Here is a 21,806-nt window from a genome sequence, read left to right as displayed (position 1 = left end):
ACCCAGGATTTGAAGTGGATGCTTTGACTAACCTACATCTTCCTTTGATGGTGTCCCCGTCGTCTTAAAATCCTTAGACAAAGAGCTAAAAAAAAGGTTGTTTGATGAGGTTGTCATGGTAACAGTCAATCAGAAGCCATACTTGACAAGAATTCAGAGTGAAATCGCGGGAGGAGTTGGTCTAACATTACAAGGGTCAATTTGTGAAATTGTGGAGATCAGCTGCGTTCAAGGTTATTGTGTCAGGAGAGTGTCCTTGTAATCTTGGATGATGTTTAGGAGACTCTTCATGATCTAGAGAAACTTGGAATTCCCAGTGGTAGCAACCACAACCATCGGTGCAAAGTGACATTGACAACGCGTCTCCGAGATGTCTCTGAAGCTATGGATGCTCTAAAGATCATAGAAGTTGGAACCTTGTCTGAAGGGGAAGCATGGATTCTTTTTAGGCAGAAAGCTGGTTACTTGGTTGATGATAATTCTCTTCATCGCACAGCAAAAGATGTTGCCAATGAATGCAAGGGCTTGCCACTTGCAATTATTCCAGTTGCCGGATCGGACCATTAAACCGTAAAAGAATGCCTTCGTGGGAAGATGCCCTTGTACAATTAAAAAAATCAACACCAACAAATATCCCAGGAGTGATTAAAAATGTGTGTCAATCTCTCAAGCTAAGCTATGATTACTAGGAAAGTGATGAAGTCAGGTACCTATTTTTTCTTTTGTTCCTTAACAATTACTTAGATATGGAATGGGGCTTGGCATCTTTTCGAAAATTAAAAATTTAGAAGAAGCAAGAAAGAGGATGTATCATCTGATAGAAACATTGCAAGATTGTTTCTTGTTATCCGAAGGCTCCGGCGAAGGTTATGTCAAAATGCATGATGTGATTCGTGACATGGCTATATTAATTGCATCTAAGGACAAGCATGTCTTCATGGTAAGTCGCGATTTGAACTCAAAGGAGTTCCCGAGAAGTTCTTACCAACAATATAGTCAAATGTCAATTGTTACAGAAAGTTTTTATGAGCTTCCTGTAACAATAGTCTGCACAAAAACCTCTCTTTATTTTTTAAACTCCATGCGTAGTCAAACTACGACACTTAAATTGGGACCGAGGGAGTATCATGAAACTTTTTTGTTTGTTTGTTTGTACATAGATGATGTTTTTTATATTATTACATTAATTCTAACTCAACCATTTCATTTAATTAGTTCTTCACTTGCTGTTTCCTTGACGTGGGATGGGATATGGTTCACTCTTTCTATTTGTAATTGAAGATATATTGAGTTTTCATCCCTTAAAAATGCAAGGCTTCAACTTTTGCAGGTTTCTTGTCCCAGGGTGGAAGAGCTACAACTCAGGGGCTGAAAGCATAACTGCTCTATGCTCGCACCATCTTCCAACTGGCTACTTCAGCAAACTTGAAAAATTGGAAGTACGTGGGTGTGGCAAACTGAGAAACTTGATGTCTCCAACAGTGGCAGATGTGTTTTGAATCTTCGAGAACTAGAAATAAGAAACTGTCAGTCAATGGAAGAAGAGATAAATTTATCAGATTCTCTCCTCTCGTACATTTGGGGAAAAAATGTCATGCAATATTTAAATGCGTTTTTCTTTCATTACTTTGCCTGTGGTGACGGATGGGTATTAGAATGCATTTACAGAACATTCTAGTCGATTTCACTTTTGATAGTTAAGATGCTTATATGTGGTAATTTTCTGTAAAAACTTATACATCCTTGAATGTCCTGTAAAATAGGCAAAGTAAATAGTTCTAAAGGGATTTATTCCCCTTTTTTAGTCCCAAGCAAAGGAAAAGGGGAGAGTTAGCACAACGAGTGATAATGTCCTTTTACAGTTTTACTTTTAATATACTTCCAACAATGTTGATCTTGGTAGTGTCTTTTGCTCCAAGTGTATCTGCAACAAAATACAATAAATTTGATGCTCTGTCTCAAATAAATTGCAGAGATGGAGACCATGTGATAGGTAAAAGTTAAAGAGATATTCATATTGATCATATTGAAGAAATGGACTGTCTTAATGCTTGGGTGTTGAAGTAGACAAATTTAAGCCTAGAAAGTAATGAGTATGTTTTGCATGGTCATTGTGAAGAAATGGACTATCTGATTATTTTATCTTTCCATTTCTTTGTGTTGCCATTTGGTTGTAGACATTATTCTAAAACCATCAGTAGTCATTTGTGTGAAACTGGAAGGGAAATACTTTGTTAAAAGTTTGAGAGAATGCATGCACAAAATCTATTCTTGGAGTACTTGGCAAGCAAATGGAAAATTCCAAAAAGCAACAATTACTTCTTCTTTTTTGTTCTTTACGGTGTCTGCCATTGCAGGAAAGCATATATTTTGGAGAAGTCCTCAAATGAGTTTACATGTTTGCGTGAAGCAAGATATGGAATCAGATCTTCACTACTTTAGGACTTTAAAATGTTAGCTAATAGACATTTCCACTTTAATTCTATCATTTTGACCCCATTCTTCCTCTTTCTTTATTCTGAAGCCCGGATGCAGAGCTTATAAATCTCAGTGAATATATTGCTTCGAAGCAAAGAACCAAATTCTCCGTTGCCACTCTTTGATCTTTTATTTTCATACCAAATTCTAAATTGCTGCTCTTCCAGCTTTCATTTACGCACCAAATTCTCTATTGCTACTTTTTTCATCCTTTTACCAAATTCTATACATTTCCGCTCTTTCAACTTTCATCCGCACCAAATTCTCCGTTGCTACTCTTTCATTTTATACCAAATTCTACATTGCCGCTCTTTGATCATTTATTTTCATGCCAAATTCTACATTGCCACTCTTTCAGCTTTCATTTACGCACCAAATTCTCCATTGCTACTCTTTCATCTTTATACCAAATTCTATACATTGCTGCTCTTTGAGCTTTCATTTCCGCACCAAATTCTCCATTGCTACTCTTTCATCTTCATACTAAATTCTACATTGCCTCTCTTTCAGCTTTCATTTCCGCACCAAATTCCCCATTGCTACTCTTTCATTTTCATATCCAATTCTCCATTCCTGCTCTTTCATTTCCATACCAAATTCACCGTTGCAGATTTTTGAGCTTTCATTTCACACCAAATTCTTCAAGCCTGCTGCTTTTTGAGATTTCATTTCATATCACCTTTACGTCCCAGTAACTAAGAAAACCAGTCAAAAAGAGAGAATTAAAAAAAAAAAAGATTGCAGTAACGAAGGAGATAGCTATGGATTTCTTATCTAAAGTTGTGGACAAAGTCACAGATTGGTTGATCGATTCAGTTGTGCGAGAGATTGGGTATTTCTTTACCTATGAGAGGAACATCAGAACTTTGGATAATGAATCTGCAAAGCTGGAGAATATCAGAAGTGAAGTGCAGCTAAGAGCGGAGGCTGACCGGAGAAGCTTACGCGAAATTTCATCCATCATGGAGGATTGGTTAAATAGTGTTAATACGACTACTGCAGATGTGGCGAGTATACTGCGAGGTAGAGCTGAGGTTGAAAGAGGTTGTTTCTATGGCCGTTGTCCAAACATGAAGTCACGTTACTTGCTGAGTAAGAGATCGAAGGAAATTGCACAGGATGTGATTAAACTTCAAACTGAAGGCAAAGATCATGTTAAGTTCTCCCATCCTGTCGAAATTGTAGTTATGCCTAGTAACAGGGGTGAGGAGTTTGACTCCAGAAAACAGGAGGAGGAAGAGGTCATGGAAGCTTTGAGAGATGATGGGGTTATTATTATTGGGATATGTGGTATGGGCGGTGTCGGTAAGACGAAATTGGCTGAGAAAATAAGAGCAAGGGCGAAAAAAGAAATGATGTTTGATGAGGTTGTAATGGCAACTGTCAGTCAACAACCAAACTGGAAAAGGATTCAGGGTGAGACCGCAAGAGAAGTCGGGCTGACATTAGAAGGGGATAATTTGTGGAGTCGTGGAGATCGGTTGTGTTCAAGGTTAATGGATCAGGAGAGTATCCTTGTAATATTGGATGATGTTTGGGAGGCTCTTGATCTAAAGAAACTTGGAATTCCCAGTGGTAGCAACCACAACCATCGGTGCAAATTAATATTGACAACGCGCCTCCGAGATGTTTGTGAAGCTATGGAGGCTCAGACGATCATGGAAGTTGGAACCTTATCTGAAGAAGAGGCATGGATCCTTTTCAGGCAGAAAGCTGGTAATTCAGTTGACGTTCCTTCCCTTCATCGCACAGCAAAAGATATTGCCACTGAATGCAAGGGGCTGCCACTTGCAATTATTACAGTTGCAGGAGCGCTAAAGCATAAGAGCAAGCCTTCATGGGAGGATGCCCTTCTACAATTACAAAGATCAGCACCAAAAAATATCCCAAGAGTGATTAAAAATGTGTATCAATCTCTCAAGTTAAGCTATGATTACTTGGAAAGTGATGAAGTCAGGTACCTTTTTTTGCTTTGTTCCTTATTCGAACAAGATAGCAATATCTGGTCCGAGCAATTACTTAGATATGGAATGGGGCTTGGCATCTTTTCAGAAATTAAAAATTTAGAAGAAGCAAGAAAGCGGGTGTGTCATCTGTTAGAAACATTGAAAGATCGTTTCTTATTATCTGAAGGCTACACTGATGTTTATGTCAAAATGCATGATGTAGTCCGTGACGTGGCTGTATATATTGCGTCCGAGGGCAAGCATGTCTTTATGGTAAATCACGATGTGAACTCAGAAGAGTTCCCAAGAAGAACTTCTTACGAGCCATACAGTCACATGTCAATTGTTGCAAAAGGATTTGATGAGCTCCCTAAACCAATATCTTGCCCACGACTTGAGTTTCTAATGTTGAAATTCTCTCAAAGGCCATTCGAATTGCCGGATGATTTTTTTGTTGGAATGAATAAACTCAATGTCTTAAGCTTGAGTGGATATAAGGACTCCATTCTGTCTTTTCCAGCATCAATTCAGAGGTTGTCAAATCTGCGGACACTATCTCTGATTAATTTAGGGTTGGATGACATATCCATCATTGGCGAACTTGTCAATTTAGAAATTCTCAGCATCAGAGATTCTTACTTAAAGGAGCTACCAGTGGAGATTGGAAAATTGACCAATCTAATTATGTTAGAGTTTTGGAATGATGAAAATGAAATACTTAAAAGGATTTCACCAGGGGTCTTATCAAGACTAGTTCGACTGGAGGAACTAACATTATATCCATGTTCTGAGGAAGTGATTTACAGTAACTTGGACCTTTCCTCCAAGCTGACACACGGGCCTTTCCTCCAAGATTGATGCTCTAATAGTGGGTGGTGATAGTTACGTCAAGAGTTCACTCGCAGATAAGTACAACAGGATTATAGTTCTCGATGGGGTCACTGAGACCACCCCATTGGGTGATTGGATCTGCCGCCTGTTGAGGAAGAGCGAACTTGTACATTCAAGCGGAAATGGCTCCAAGAATGTGCTGAACGAGTTGTTGCTCGATGGATTTCAGAACGTGAAAGATCTTTGCCTGACTGATTGTGATTCATTGACACATTTATTGAATATCCAGTGTCAGAATAATATTCGGTTCCCCAAACTCGAAAGGTTGGTGGTAATCGATTGTCCTCATCTACGGTATCTTTTTTGTATGTCCTCGGCTGTAGGGAGTTCGTCAGACATGGCAGTAGTTTGCCCTGATGATGATGATGATGATGAGGAGGAGATCTATCAGAGGATACATATCGGACCACAAGGGAACAAGGTCCAAGTAATCAAGTTCCCCAATTTATACCACTTGGACCTTGAATATCTGTTTTGCCTCACTCACTTTTGCAGAGACACTGTTGAGGGCATTGAGTTCCCTCAGTTACGATTCATGTGCCTCTATTACATACAAGAGTTCCAAAATTTCTGGCCTACAGCCAACAACTCTATCACTGACTCAAATCCTCTTTTTGATGAAAAGGTGTGCTTCTACTTTTCTACATCTGACGTGTCATGAAAAAAATTTATTTTCCATTTCTTATTAGGAGGGTTTTTATGAATTAAAATATTACCTTATACTTGAGCATTAAAGATCTTTACTTACACAATGTCTAGTTTTTTCTATTATGTACAATATTTTATTATTTTTACCTGTGTACTTTATCTATAATTTAAGTTATATTTTATCTTATGCTAAATTTTCAATTATAAAATATTTTCTAACTTGTAATTTGAAGTTCATTTAAAGTATAGTTAGAGTAAATTTTAGGAATTTGTTATAAAATCTGCCTCTATTTTTAATAATTATTTGTCGTGTTTCGTGTATAGAATTTAAAGTATAAATAGATTATATTTTGTAAATTTTTATATGATACTTATAGATGCTTCTCAACCAAATAGAAAAAAGAAAATTGAAAACTATTTATAGAACAGTCACCAAAAAAAAAAACATGTGTACTAGTGAATCCTTAAAGCAAAAAGAAACTCCTCAAGAACAATTATGGCTGAAGCATTGAAGAATTTTATTCACAATATTTAATGCATTGAAGGATTATTTTACTGATAGTGACGATCTTGCTGAAAGACAAACATGGAAACTCAAAATTTTGATTAACGCTATTAAGGGATAGATTTGATTTACGCTAGAAAAGGAAATACTAACAAATTTGATTAGAGTACAACTAGGACTCTAATTATTTTAATATCTTTTTCTAAATCATAATTGTAAAAGTTATCATGATTGTCCTTTAATTTACCTGATGGTGTAAAGTGTTTTATACCGTGCATAAAACTTAAACTCATATATTAAAGGTTCTCACTCTCTTTTATTCTCGATTGTATAAATAAATTATTGAATTGGATTGCTATTAATAAAAATTTTGTACTAGCAAATTATTTTAATTTTTTGTATTCTTCTCATTCTTTATTAATTAAATTGTTAACTTATAATTACTAGAAATTTTAAAAAAGAGAACAAATATCATGTTATTAAAAGAAAAAGTTAAAAGAGACAAACTTTTATAATCTATAGGATAAAATAGGTATTTGAAAAATTAGAGTGAGGTAGGAGGGAGAGAAAGCTTGTTGTTTAAAATTGGAGAGAGAATTTGATTTTTAAAGCAAAACCAGAAGAAAAAAAACTTTTATTCATTTTTGTAATGCACTGTTAGAGAGCTCCCCTGTCTCCGCCCTAATTTTCCCCAACACGTTCTCGTCTTGCAACAGACTGATGGTATTTGAAAAAGCAAAAGTTGTTATCAGTAATAGAAAAACAAAAGATAATTAAAAATATTTAAATGAAACGAAAAAAAAAAAAAACAGTATAGAAGTCATCCAATTCAACAAAATTCTCAATTACAATTTGTTAAATTGGGGAATTTTCTATGTTTGAACTACTCCTGTAATCTAATCCATTTTTCTTCTTTTTGTTTCATTTGATGCCTTCTTCATTTGTCTTTTGTTTTAAAAATTATGGATAGGCAAAATTAAATATTGTGAACTTTTTTTCTTTTTAATTTTCTAATATGGAATTTATAAAGTGGCAAAGCACTTACATGGCCAGTGGCATGTCATAACCTATTGCTGAAAATTTGACGTTCTAATTATTTCTATTTTCTAAGCAATTGACACATAGTTCAGTTATTTTAATGCGACAAAAAAAATATTTCAGTAACTTTAGTGTTTTAAGTAGGTAAAATTTAGTAACTTAAATGGGGCAAAATATAGTTTTTGTAACTTTACAGTTACGACGGATAAGTGGGTAAAGTTCACCAATCATTTGTGAAAATAACCCTATTTTAGTGCCACGAATCCTGATTTTTCTTCTTCAGTTTCTACTTGGAGTAAAACTCAAGAATTAAAAAATCCTGCTAATTCTAATTCCATCATTTCATTTAGGTAAATAGTTTTTCACTTCCTATTACCTTGATGTACAATGAGATATGGTTCATTTTTCGATTTGTACTTGAAGCTATATTGAACTTTCATCCGTTATACAAATACAATTCCTTCAACGTTTGCAGGTTTCTTGTCCCAGTCTGGAAGAGCTAGAACTCTATGGGGCTGACAGCATAACTGCTCTATGCTCTCACCAACTTCCAATTGGCTACTTCAGCAAACTTGAAATATTGAGAGTATCGTATTGTGACAACGTGAGAAACTTGATGTCTCCATCAGTGGCCAGAGGTGTTCTGAATCTCCGAATACTAAGTATAGCATATTGTCCATTAATGGAAGAAGTGATCACAGAAGAGGAACAACAAGGAGAAGAAATGACTAATGAGCCATTATTTCCCCGGTTGGAAGAACTGCACCTTATCCTTCTACCAAAGCTGGGGCATTTCTTTATGACAAAGCGTGCTCTTGAATTTCCATTTCTCAGAGAAGTGCATATTTATTGCTGCCCTAAAATGAAGACGTTTTCCCTGGGATCTGTGAGTACACCGAGTCTCGAAAAGGTGAAAACTTTTTTTGAGGTGAACGATGATCTTGGGGTGGAAGATGATCTCAATAAATGGATACAGCGGAGGTTCAATTCAAAGGTTTGTCTTGTGCTGCTGTATATTCTCTGTCATGGATTAACACACCCCTTTCTACTGCTCTGTTTCCGTTTTAACTATTAGTACTATACTAAGTAATATCTAGATAGTTGCTTATGTTTGTCACTTGAAGCAACTTTCTTTTACTTGCCCAATTACATCCAATTAGAAATCTAAAGTGTAAGCGTACTCTTTTATCTTTCAACAAGTTATAATTGTACTTTCTAATCTAGTCATCTCTGTCATTTTGCAATCTCCGCTTCCAGGAACAAGAAGCTAGTCATGGCGCTGCTGATGGCGACAAATCCGAAGCTAGTCATGGCAATGAATCTTGAAGCTTGTGGTAGCGATGAATCAAATGTTCTCAGAGTATCATTCTGAACTCAAAGTCAGATTTAAATAAGTGTAATAATGCAAATATCTTTTCATTTTCTCAAGCACATTTTAATTCCTTCTCTAAGAACGTGTTTAAGCATTTTGTGTAAATTAAAGACCTTAGCTGAAATATAATTCTTTCGCAGTCATGTGAAGATGAATGATTGAATCCTCAACCCAGAACTATTATAAAATGGAAATTGTATCTCCGCTTTTGTTATTTTTTTAATGGAAATAAAGAGTGGTCATACATAATTCAAAAGTTGAAGCAACAACAAATTTTGCAAATATGTTGAATGCATAGTTTTAGTGTTTATTTAGCATGTTTATTTTGGAATGATATTGAGTTGGTGTAGTTGGTCTTGCATCTTTAAAAAAGAAATGGAAAAGGCCCCCTGTACTATTGGAAGAGGGTCAAGTGTGCCCCTCGTTATACTTTGGGTCTAAATATACCCCTAAGGTTATACTTTGGGCACAAATATACCGTTCCACCGTTAAAGCTGTTTACCTTGGACATTCTATCCTACATGACAATGATATTTGATAAGATGGATGTCACATGGCATTGCCACCTCGTCACCCCTAACCCATTTTATTCCTCTCATCCTCCACCGCCATTTCCACTATTACCGCCATATTATCCTTCAATCCCAACAAGGTGATTACACCACCTCCAATCCCAAGTACAACTACCCTAATTCTGTCCATAACTCAGCTCCGATCCCAAACCCCGCCCCATCACCACCGTCATACTCCTCTGCTCCGCTGTTCACCGCCACTTACAACACTCCGTCTTCAGATTATTCATCTTAATTATCCTTCTTCTTACCCTCCTCCTTATACACACAATCCGATTTACTCTCCACTGTTCCACCATCTTCATTACAGTCCTAGAACCCTCAGCCCCAGCCCCAGTGGCGGAGCCACACTATGCCGAGGGTGTTCATCCGAACCCCTCGGCGGAAAAAAATACTGTTTTTATAAGGTTAAAATTATTTTTTATGTATATATAATAGATGTTGAACCCCCTTAGGCTTCTTCGTATGTTTACTTTTTTATATTTTGAACCCCCTCGGCGGAAATCCTGGCTCCGCCACTACCCAGCCCTCCTCTCCTTCTCCTTCATTTGAATCTCACGGACCTTACCAAAAACTCAGTTCATTCTCAAGGGCCTTATTATCCAATGCCTAATTCTTCCTATCCTTTAGTTTATCCAATTCTGAATTTTAATTATACCTGAAAGTTTGATCAAAATAGACCTTATTTTGATGATCACGTTGTATTATTCCTTCCCAACCCAATCGACATATTAGGTCAGTGTTGTTTGATTTCACTCTTACACAACCCGTGACCAGTACTCAATAATTGAATACCACAACTTACTGTCTTCTCTAACGTTTAACTTCTACCACCATTAAAATACACAAACATTAAAGTTTCTGACATATCCTTGCTGGTCCTTTCTTTCCCACTTTATGAGTTTGGTTATAGAGAGAGAATTGGAAGGATAATTTTTTTCTAGAGCTCTAACTATATGGCGGTAATGGTGGTGGAGGGTGAAAATTTTATTGGTGGAAGATGGGAGAAATAAAATGGATTAGGGTTGATGAGGTGCCAATGCCACGGGGCATCAACTCATCAAATATCATTGCTATGTAGGATAGGATATCCAATGTGGACAACTTTAAAGGTAGAAGGATATATTTGTGCCCAAAGTATAGCCGTAGGGGTATATTTGGACCCAAAGTATAACGAAAGGTATATTTGGCCCTCTTCCAATAGTAGAGGGTATATTTGGCCCTTTTCCAAAAAAGAAAAGATTAACGTCAAGCTTACAACTCAGAAATACAATAATAAATTACACACAAATTTAACTTCTATACAATATTGTTACAAATGTTTACACTATCACGTCATCTAAAAGATGATTACATATAACCATCCATAAAAAATAAAGCAGGATTAAAACCCTGGAAAATGCACGTTACTTGCTACAAGTCACAGTACGTTAAAATCTATTGACAGTGCTAGAGAGGTAATAGCTTCAAACTTGATATCACTTAAGCCTGTCAACCGGTTCAAACCGGACCGGACCGATAACCGGTTAGAAAATCGGCCGGTTTAAGTTTTTCTGGTTTTAAAGCGAAAACCGGTCCGGTTGAAATCGTCCAAAACCTCTTTTTTTTTTTTTAATATATATATATATATATATATATATATATATATATATATATATATATATATATATATATATATAGTATTTATTAGTATCTTGTAGGTATATTTACGTATGTTATATAAGTTTATAAGTAAAGTTTATATATTTACTGACTAACAAAGATATACGTATATATATATTAAGTTATATGCTTAAGTTATACTACATATACCTAAAATATACTAAGAATATACTTAGGTTATATATATATATATATATATATGTTTAAGTTATATGTACACTATATATACTTATATATGTTTAAGTTATATGTATTATAACTGAAGTTACTTATAGCTTAAGTTTTTTCTAAGTTTATAAATTAAGTATATTTATATCATAAGTATATTCTTAATATATTTTAGTTATTTTTCAAGTATATAACTTTCTAGTTTTTAATTTAAGTAGATGTATATTATAAGTATATTCTTAGTATATTTTAGGTATATTCCTAACTTAATATAAGTAAAAATATGAACACAAGTAAATAGAAGAAATCTCAATGAGCCATATATTTTATTCATTCATGGATAACATTTATTTGCAAGTTGTAGTTTTTTTAACTTGCAAATAATACATGAGTTGCAAACAAATAGTAGAATAATAAAATCACCAATTGTCAATCATTTGGTTAATTTCCGCCATATCATATTCGGTCATGGAGATATCTTCAAAGTCTTTCATTTGGTCCGCTCCACTTGCTATCAAATCTTCAATCTCTTCCTCTTCTCCTTCCACCGCTTCTAAGTTTTGGTTGCATCGCTCCGATCTAATTCAATTGCGAATGCACACTAGTACTTGCAAGCTAAATCCGGATAATGAGTGTCTATGGTCTCCAATTTGTTGTCTTCCTTGGCTAAATGCACTCTCCGAAGCCACGGTTGATATTTGAACCGTAACGATATCTCGAGCCATTCTTGAAAGTATCGGATGACTCGCCTTGTATTTCTTCCACCATGCTAAGACGTCCAAATCATCTAATTGGTCGATATCCACATTTTGCTGCATCAAATAAAGGTGATATTCATCAAAGTTTGCATTAGAAGAAGGAGTTGGATGTGAATGTAAAACTTTTAAATGCGACAAACCCGACAAGCTCTTTTTGCTACTTTGAGAAGTAGTAGGGCGTGGAGCAACGGGTGTAGCATTTTATTCCAAATTAAAATAATGACTAAAAACTTTTCTAAATTCGGCATCAATAGCGAGCTCGGCTTCAGCTAAAGATGGTTCAACTTCCTCTTCAATTTCTAAAAATGTATAAATTTGATTAACCAATGCTCTAGTATAAGACATTTTTAAACAAGGATTTAAAAAAGATCCCAATATAAATAAAGTTGGGATGGAAAAAAAATACTTCTTAAATTTTGTTGTCATATTAAAAATAACCGCTTGATAACCGGATTTATATTTATACTCTTGTAAAACTCTAGCTATTTCCGCTAAATAAGCTAAAATTCTGGTTACCGTGTGATAGAATTGTCTAGAAAAAGTAAGAGTTGCATTATAAAAATTTTGTAAGAGTTCAACACATTCCTTAACATCTTCCCAATCGGTAATATTTAACCAATCATCACAATTCGTATTAAAATGGTTGTGAACTTGTTGTATGAGAATCCTATACTCATATGCTTGTTGTAACATAATGAAAGTCTAGTTCCACCTAATCTCAACTTCTACTTGAATTTTCCTAGGTCTAAGGCCATTTTCCACACAAGAATTCTTAAAATCTCTCAGTTTTGCCCTATTAGCATTACAAAAAAGAAACGCAACCGCGTTTCTAACTTTTTGAATAGAATCTTCAAAACACTCAAGACCATCTTTAACAATTAAGTTTAAAATGAGACAACTACATCTCACATGAAAAATATTTTTTAGCGGAGGGTTTAATTCCCTTTTTAAAAGAGCAACCGCCTTTGTATTATTAGAAGCATTATCTAAAGCAATACAAAGTGTTTTGCTATAAATGTTAAAAAATCTCATAATAGTAGACACTGAATCCGCTAAAAAATTTTCATCGTGACGATCTTTCCCTTCATCATATAAAAAAGCTATAATTCTTTTTTGCATAACCCAATTATCATCAACCCAATGACATGTAATGGCAAAAAAATCTAACTTGTTAAGACTAAGACCCAAATCGGCGGTAAGAGAAATATTACAATTTAAAGAATTAAATACATGGCGCAAATAAAATCTATATTTTTTATACAAATCTATAACATCCGCTCTACAAGTACTTCTAGGAATACCCTCAAATAACGGATTATAAAACATTGAATATAAGTAACAAACCCCAAACCCGAAGGAAAGGAAAACGGTAAACAATCATAAGCTATCATTTTAGCTATTTCTACACGCTCTTTTTTCTTGTCATACTTAAAAATTTTACCGGTTCGTGGGTCTATCGTCATTTGAATACCCCCCACATTTGAACATGTTTGCTCTCCCCAAACATCCTTATGTTTAGTTTTCATATGACCCGTTCCACCATCCTTATTAGTTTGTTGCTTAAAAGCAAATACTTGTCCACATATGGTACATTTAGTTGTTTGGCTTTCCTTATTCTTTGTCATAAATTTTCAAATTTTAGCGGTTGGCTTACGAGTTCTAGGCGGTTTGTCTTGTGTATGTGATTACAGGACCTGTATCTCCTATGAAATTTTCGGGGGCTTGTGTTTCATCATCATCATCATCATCAATTTCATTAAACGTGTCGGTATAATGTTGTTGCATTGCCTCATGATCTAAAAGTGGATTATTTCCACCAACATCAATACCTAAATTAGGCGTTTCGTTCACAAATGTTTCCTCATTAAACCCACCCCTAACAATACCACTACTACCGACACCACGTCTAAATCTCTTCGTCATTATTAAATAGAATTAATTTAAATCACACTCAAATAAATCACAAGAAAATAAATTGCAACGAATTAAATTGCGTAAATTAAATAGCGAAAAATAAAGATAGAGTTGGAACGAAGGTACCAAATTGCCGGACTAATTTCCAACAAAGTGAAGGCGGCTAGAATTGCAAATCCACCAAAGCTACTTCGGATTGTTGCAAAATCACCAACTCCACCAACAATATTATAATTGCAAAATTAATAATTGAAACTATAATAAGACTTTATAATATTTAGAGAAAAGACATGTTTTAACCCCTGAACTTGGCATGAAAACTCACTTTAGCAACTAAACTTAACTTCTATTTTTTTACCCCCCTTAACAACTTACGTTTTAATTGTTTTCCACCCTAAAAAAATAATACCACTCTCACAATGGGAGGTGTATTACACTCGCGCCATGTCATTGCCACTTCAATGCCACATCATTGCCACGTCGTTGCCACGTCGTTGCCATGTCATTGCCATGTCAAAATTACCAACATATCATTTTTTATTTTTCTGTTATTATTTTTTTTCTTTCTCTTTCTTCTTCTTTCTCCTCATCCTCACCCTATTTTTATCAACCACTATGCTACTGCCACCGCCACCGCCGCCGCTGCCGCCGCCGCCGCCGCCTCCGCCGCCGCCGCCGCAAAAAATTGACGACGCCCTTAAAAAAAAAATCATCACCATCATCTTTAACCCACACCCACCACCACCACCATCATCTCCCCACCAAATTTCATCAAATTCCTTAAAAGAAAAAAAAATCACCACCACCATCTTTAACCCACATCCACAACCAAAGACCATTTCTAGCAAACCCATTTCTTCCACCACCATTATTAGCAAACCCATTTCTTCCACCACCATTATTAGCAAACCCATTTCTTCCATAACTTTATTTTTGAAAGAGAATCAAAATACCCACATCCACAACCACCACCATTTCTAGCAAACCCATTTCTTCCACCACCATTAGTCCCACTTACACTTAAATTCATTCAAATTAGTTGTTTTGGTTGTTATTGTTGGCCATTATTAGTATTATTATTAACAAACCCATTTCTTCCATAACTTTATTTTTGAAAGAAAACAAAATCTAAATCAAGAAACAAAAAAATAGTGAAAATGAAAAGAAAAAAATGATGAGAATATAGAGAGAAAAAGGGATTTGTGAAGAAGAAGAGAAGGATGGGGGGGGGGGGCATGGAGGGGGCGAAGGGCGTGGAAGAAAAAGAAGAAGAAGCCGTGGCCGGGGGGGGGGGGGGGCAGCAAGAAGAACGATCGTGGCGGGGGGAGGGGGGGGGGGGCAGAAGAAGAAGAAACAGTGGAAACCAACCAAGAAGCCATGGAAATCCACCCTCTCTCCCTTTCTTCTTCGATCACATTAACACATCAATGATGAAAAGAAACCAACCAGGCAGCCATGGAAATTTTAGCTACAGTGCCAAGTCCACTTTTTTTTTATTTTTCACTCTCTTAATTTTTTATTTTTTTATTTTTTTTGCCACGTCAGCATTTGGGGTGGAAAATAATTGAAACGTAAGTTGTTAAGGGGGGTAAAAAAATAGAAGTTAAGTTTAGTTGCTAAAGTGAGTTTTCGTGCCAAGTTCAGGGGTTAAAACATGTCTTTTCCCTAATATTTAATTGAGAGAAATTTAAAGTGACTAATTGTTGCAAAGTAACTATAATTGAGAGATTGAGAGAAAGAGAAGAGTGAATTGGTGTGGATTAAAATGAAAATGGAGAGGGGTTTATACAGGGGTGGGGGATGGGTTTAAAGTGTTAAAAAAAAAAGTTTGGGGGGTTGGGGGGGGGGGGGGGGGGGGGTGGAAAGGAGAGTTTGGAACCGTTTGGCAACGACCATTTTTGCAAATGGACCGTTGGCTAGCGGATCCATTAATGTCCCAACTACATTTAAAAAAAAAAAATTAATTCTGACCGGTTTAAATGGTTGACCGGACCCAGTAAATCGGTGGAACCGGTTTTACCGGTCCGGTTACCGGTTTGAACCGGTTAACCAAAACCGGTTGACAGGTTTAATATCACTAAATAAAACTTAGAAAAATTACTTGCTTTATGCCTATCAAAAAAAAAAAAACAAAAAAGAAGAGAAGAAACTTTCTAGCTTCTTGTTATCACTGTATCTGAAAACTTGAATCGTTTCGAGCTGCCTCACATTTGTAATGTAAACTCCAAGGTCTCCTTGTTTTTTTTTGTAGGGAAAAGGGTCAAATATATCCTTTTTACTTTCTTTTATTAGCTAACTTTATTTTTCATTAGCGATTGTGAACAAAAATATCCTTGCCATTACTAAACTTTACACCTATACCTCTATTTGGATAGAAAACCCCAAATCAAACTCAATTCCAAATTTCATTTAAAATTACCCATTTTGAACGGAGCCTCATTGAACCCATTCTGTAAATTGTAAATTGTGATGTTCTTGTATTTACACAAAAGTAGAAACGTCAAAATCAGGAAAAAAAAAATTGACTGATAGCAATAGTTAAACGAATCTAATTTGTTTCAAGTTGTAATCCACCCATTTTGTGGTTTAAGAACACGGAGGGTGGAATTTTATTTCTTGATACCTTGATGCTATTATTTGTAACAGAGGTTCATATGGATTGATAACTATCCTTTTATTTGTGAGACGTTTGGAAAAGGAATATTTGAATTTAATAATTTCTTCTGAAAATATACCAAAACAAACTGATGTTACCGATGTCCAGTTGAATGCTATTAATTATTTTTGTTTTTGTGGTCTAGGCAAAGAGTTCTTTCACTTAAAATTCACCAACGAATAAATTTTGTCTCTGTTTTCTCCCAGAGCAAGAAAAAGAAGTAGAAGCCATGGATTCTTTGAAATACCACTGAAGAAATGAAGACTAAGAAAAGGGAATTAGACCCACATCGCTATAAGTGTTTCCAGTGGGGAAGGGAGAGGAAGAGCAGCCAATTGGAGAGGAACAATTTAAAACTCAAGTTTGAAAAATCAAATTGCCGCAAACGAGCTCCGTTTTGAGTGAATATTGTTGCAATATATTGGAAACATCTTGGAGAGTTCATATATGAAATTTGGATTAATTTGGTGAAGCATTCAGAGTTTCTTTTTGGTGAACTTCAGCTTCAAATTCGTTGTTGAAGAATTGGTGTGTCGGGGCAAGCCAGCAAAGGAAGTGGGGAATTTTAAGTGAAATTGGGAATTGGGTTTGATTTGGGGTTTTTCATCCAAATGGGGTTTTTAGTAATCTTGTTTACAATCGCTAGGGGTATAGGTAAAAGTTTAGTACCGAACTATACCCGAATTTGCTACGACACACCTTACCTTTCCCGGTCCTATTACCCCCCTAAACTTATTTAAAACGGAATAATTACCAAACGCCGACGCTAATGGAGGGTACTCTCTCGTTATGCGTATTTATTTGTTTTCTTCTTTTTTTTAATTTTTTTAAAGAAAATAAAAATAAAAAAATCGAATTTTCATTTAAAAAAATGAGTTTTAAAACCCGTTTTTTTTTTAATTTGAAAATTTAATTTTTTTTAAACCCATTTTAAAAAAAAAAAACTAAAAACATGGATTAAAAACTGCCCTTTTTAAAAAAAAAATTGAAAATTTGTTTTTTTTTTAAAAACCCGTTTTTGAAAAAGAAAAAAAAAACTGAAAAATGATTTTTTTTGTTAAATATGGAAAAATGGATTTGTTAAAAATATGGAAAACTTGATTATTTTTTTAAAATTTCTTAAAAAATCTTGATTTTCATGATTTTATTTTCTTAGGACACTTTTATTTTTCAAATAAAATGAAAAAAGTGTTTTTCTTGCCAAAATGTGAAAAAAAGAATTTTTATAAAATTTTGAAAAAATTAATTATTTTCTTAACATGTGGAAAACCCGTTTTTTAAAACTAAATGAAGACTGATTTATTTTCAAATTTTTAAGAAAATATATTGCCCTTTTTATATTCATACATGTTATTTATTCCGTTTTAAATAAGTTTAGGGGGTAATAGGGCCATTAATGCATGTCGTATGTAGCCTTATCCCAATAAAAGATAGTAGGGGAATATACTTGACCCTTTGCCCTTTATTATATGATGAAGTTTCACTATAGAAAGCTATTGATGGTATATTGCTATTCATACATGTTATTTAAAATAGGCTTAATGCATATGTAGCCCCCTAAACTTACACCTTTTTTTTTTCTTCATTTTAACACCTCAACTAAGCGTTGTTCCTATTGAACCCCTGAACTCGTACTCAAGTGTGTCTATAAAAAACAATCCGACTTACATAGGAAACTTTGCAATAGGATAAAATTGTTCTTTGTATGCGCGAGCAGATATCTAGTTAGTTTCATTAGTGTCATTTTCTTACCTTAATTATTAACTTCCAGTTCATGTGCCACGGTTCTTTGGTTGATCATAGATTGAATTGATTTCTAATATGTGTTACTGTTTTGTTGCATTTAGGTAGTCAAATAATTGAAAATATTCTAAAGATTTTGTTGTGGGGTATCTGATTTTAGTAATATAAATTACATAGGGTTTACACTTTACAAAAGACAATCTTGTTTGAAGTTTCTGAAAATGAAGAAAAATATATGGAATTTGGGTTTAAGATGGTCCATTGACCAAATGGGTAGTTGCGTAACACTATGCTTCGATAGTCAAAGAAATGGGCTCATATATACCATTTGAAAAATACTATGCAAATCGGATTATGTTTGATAGACACACCTGAGGACGAGTTTAGGGGTTCAATAGAAACAATGTTTAGTTAAAGTGTCAAAATGAAAAAAAGGTACAAGTTTAGGGGGTCGCATATGCATTAAGCCTTTAAAATATATATACACACTAACAAAGTCATAGACTTCTAGTATAGTTTTACTTATTGTGACATGTAACCCACATGCTTGCTGCAGTGTATCACCTGTATAGGCTTTTAAGTGATAAAAATTATTAACATGCACTGTCAGCACATAGAAATTAAATTATATACACCATCATGTATAAGATTTTTTTTTTTTTTTTTTTTTTTTTTTTTACTATCAGGTCACTCAATTTTTTTTTTTTTTATAGGTAAGCCTTATTAAGATGTGAGATTTGTAATCTTAAAAATAAAATTGGTTACCTGCTACAACAAGTAAAGGTGACATGATAGTGTAAAAATTTCGTACATTGATGGGGTGTGTGTATATATATTCCAAGAATTTTGTTATTCATTTGTTTCAAACCTCACTCCTCTTTTGTAGAGCCATGAATATCATCATATCCAGGGGCAGACCCATGTGTATCTAAGGGGTGTCAGCCCACACAGCTTGATCGGGATTTTTTTAATTTATATATGTATAATACTATTCAGACGAAAGTATTTTGATAAATACCAAAGAGATGCCACTGCTTGGCACTATAGTGTTGGTGGCTCACTGGTGGGGCGCTTCAACAGTCTCCTTGAGGTCATGCGTTTGATCCCGTTGAGTAGCATATTTTTAAACGTTTTTTAGGCTTATTCTATTCTAATTCCAAAAACAAAGTAGCCACAAAGATTTGAACTCTTGACGCCTTGCTCGAAAGATCTAAACTTATCCAACTGAGCAAACATCAGTCTATTGTCAATACTCCCTCCTATTAAAAAGGGGAAAAGGGTCAAAAATGCCCTCTATTTTGGGAAAAGGGCTAAAAATATCCTCTGTTACAAATTTGGGTTAAAAATACTTTTCATGTCATTAAAGTTTTCAAATATACCCCTATCTTAACGGAAATCCCCCAAAATAACCTAATTTTATTTTTAAACCCGCTCAATTCAAAACAATTATGAGGTGAAAGACCAGTGGGGGTAGGGGAGAATAATAGTACCTCAAAGCAATGCAATTATTATCTTGACTAGATGAACCAAGTGAGAGTTTTCAGTCAACTTGAAGTGTACTCTTTTCTCTTAATTTCCTCTTCTTCATACAGTGTAATCCTCTGTTTCAGATTGGCTTTCGACTAAGAAAACTATATTCACTCTCAAGCTATTTTCTACTGATTCCTACTGGAACCATTTTCTCTTTGCTCCTTGAATTGAAGAGGGAAAAACAGAAAAGATTAATTTAGAATGATAATGAGTTGGTGTAGTTGATCTTGCATCAATAAAAAGAAAAGATTAACGTCAAACTTACAAATAATCCTAAAGTATCTAACCGAACTACATGTAAATTGCTAGTCAAGAGTCTTAGTGGTGTTAGTTTGAGGGGTATTTTATTGAGCCAAAACAAAAAGGTCGAGGGTATTTTTAGACTAAAAGGTGAAATTAGGTGTTATCTTGAGTCAAAAACAAAGCTTGAGGTATTTTTAGATCAAAAGGTGGAAGAAGGGTATTTGTAAGCCCTTTTTCCGTATATTATATACGAAGTTTAACTTATACGTTAGGATATTTTTAGCCCTTTTCCAAAACAACCTCGAGATCTATATATACGAAGTTTAACTTATATACATAACACCGGTAAAAAACATTATTTTTTCCCTGCATTTTTTCAATCAAATCAACTAAAAAATAATTTTTATTTTTTTATATAAGAGTTTTTAAATTAAAATTTGAAAAAAAAGTTTTTTTATATACTAATGTCATTTGAGAAGTTTAATATTTCTTATATACATAACTACTGCCGTTTGGCGATAAATACTAAAAATAAAATTACTTTTTTTTTTGGAATTGTGTTTGGCCATATTTTTTGAAATTGTAGTTTTTGGTGAAATGTAGTGTAAAAAAGTGAATTTTTTTTTTTTTTCTTGTTTTTGGTATTCGAATCAACTCCCGGAGTGTAAAACATCTGCACAATCAAATCAACTAAAAAATAATTTTTAGTTTTTTATTTTTTATCCCCTCCCCCTTTTTGCTCCCTTGATGACTCGAACCCACAACCTTCGAGTAGGAGGTGGGGAGTGTTTGCCTTATGAGGGACCGTCTTGTCAGCTAAAAGATAATAACAAGTAAAAAAGTAGGATTAAAACCTGGAAACAACTTACAATATGTGTAGGTTGCATAAACATCAAAACAAGAGTAATAGCCTGTTTGACCAAGCTTATTTTTTCCCCAGAAGTACTTATTTTTTCAATAAGTGCTTATTTGAAAAAAAGTGAGGTGTTTGGCCAAGCTTTTGGGAGAAAATAAGTACTTTTGGGAGTAAGCGAGCTTTTTTTGAAGCTAAAAAAAACAGTTTTTGCCCAAAAACACTTTTTTGAAAATTACTTTTGAGAAAAATACAAACAGAAGCACATTTTAAAAGCTTGGTCAAACACTAATTGCTGCTCAAAAGTGTTGTTTTAATTAATTGGACAAACACAAACCGCTTTTCGCCAAAAGTGCTTTTTTGTAAAGTACTTTTTAAAATAAGCTGATTTTAGAAGCTTGGCCAAACAGGATATAAGTATTTTTAAATTAAAATTTGGAAAAAAGTTGAACGCTCTCCAAATTTAACTTGATAATAATAATGTCATTTGAGAGTTGTAATATTAGGCATATTTCCCTTGGCCCTTATTACTTCTAAAAGTTTACAATTTAACTAGCTGCCGTTTGGCGATAAATACTAAAAATAAAATTACTTTTTTTTGGAATTTTTGAAGTTGGAGTTGGAGTTGTGTTTGGCCATAGTTTTTGAAATTGTAGTTTTTGGTGAAATGTAGTGTAAAAAAGTGAATTTTTTTTGAAAAATAAGTCTTTCTTGTTTTTGGTATTCTGGAATACAACTCGGGAGTTGTATTCCGAATATTTATGGCCAAACGCCTAAAAGTAAAAAAAGTGAAAAAAAATTCCGAAAAAAAGTGAATAATTTTTATGAC

General features: G+C 34.4%; 1 protein-coding gene across 1 annotated transcript; it reads left to right on the top strand.

Moving 5' to 3' along the window:
* The first annotated feature begins 2,340 nt into the window (after nucleotides 1–2,340).
* LOC132049575 (probable disease resistance protein At4g27220) lies at nucleotides 2,341–9,021 on the top strand. The gene is made up of 4 exons (XM_059440439.1): nucleotides 2,341–5,263; nucleotides 5,307–5,940; nucleotides 7,982–8,500; nucleotides 8,764–9,021. The coding sequence occupies exons 1-4, from the start codon at nucleotides 3,240–3,242 to the stop codon at nucleotides 8,830–8,832; spliced, it is 3,246 nt and encodes a 1,081-aa protein (XP_059296422.1). The 5' UTR covers nucleotides 2,341–3,239; the 3' UTR covers nucleotides 8,833–9,021.
* Nucleotides 9,022–21,806: the final 12,785 nt, after the last annotated feature.

Source organism: Lycium ferocissimum, chromosome 3 (genome assembly GCF_029784015.1).
Source record: "Lycium ferocissimum isolate CSIRO_LF1 chromosome 3, AGI_CSIRO_Lferr_CH_V1, whole genome shotgun sequence".
Lineage (NCBI taxonomy): Eukaryota > Viridiplantae > Streptophyta > Magnoliopsida > Solanales > Solanaceae > Lycium > Lycium ferocissimum.
Note: the sequence above shows the minus strand (reverse complement) of the source record. Positions and strands in the feature narration are given on the sequence as shown.

Excerpts from the sequence above, each read along its gene's own strand:
- LOC132049575 (XM_059440439.1), top strand. The coding sequence starts at position 3,240 with ATGGATTTCTTATCTAAAGTTGTGGACAAAGTCACAGATTGGTTGATC. Across the intron at positions 5,264-5,306 it reads TCCTCCAAGCTGACACACGG|TTACGTCAAGAGTTCACTCG; the intron begins GCCTTTCCTCCA and ends GGGTGGTGATAG. Across the intron at positions 5,941-7,981 it reads ATCCTCTTTTTGATGAAAAG|GTTTCTTGTCCCAGTCTGGA; the intron begins GTGTGCTTCTAC and ends CAACGTTTGCAG.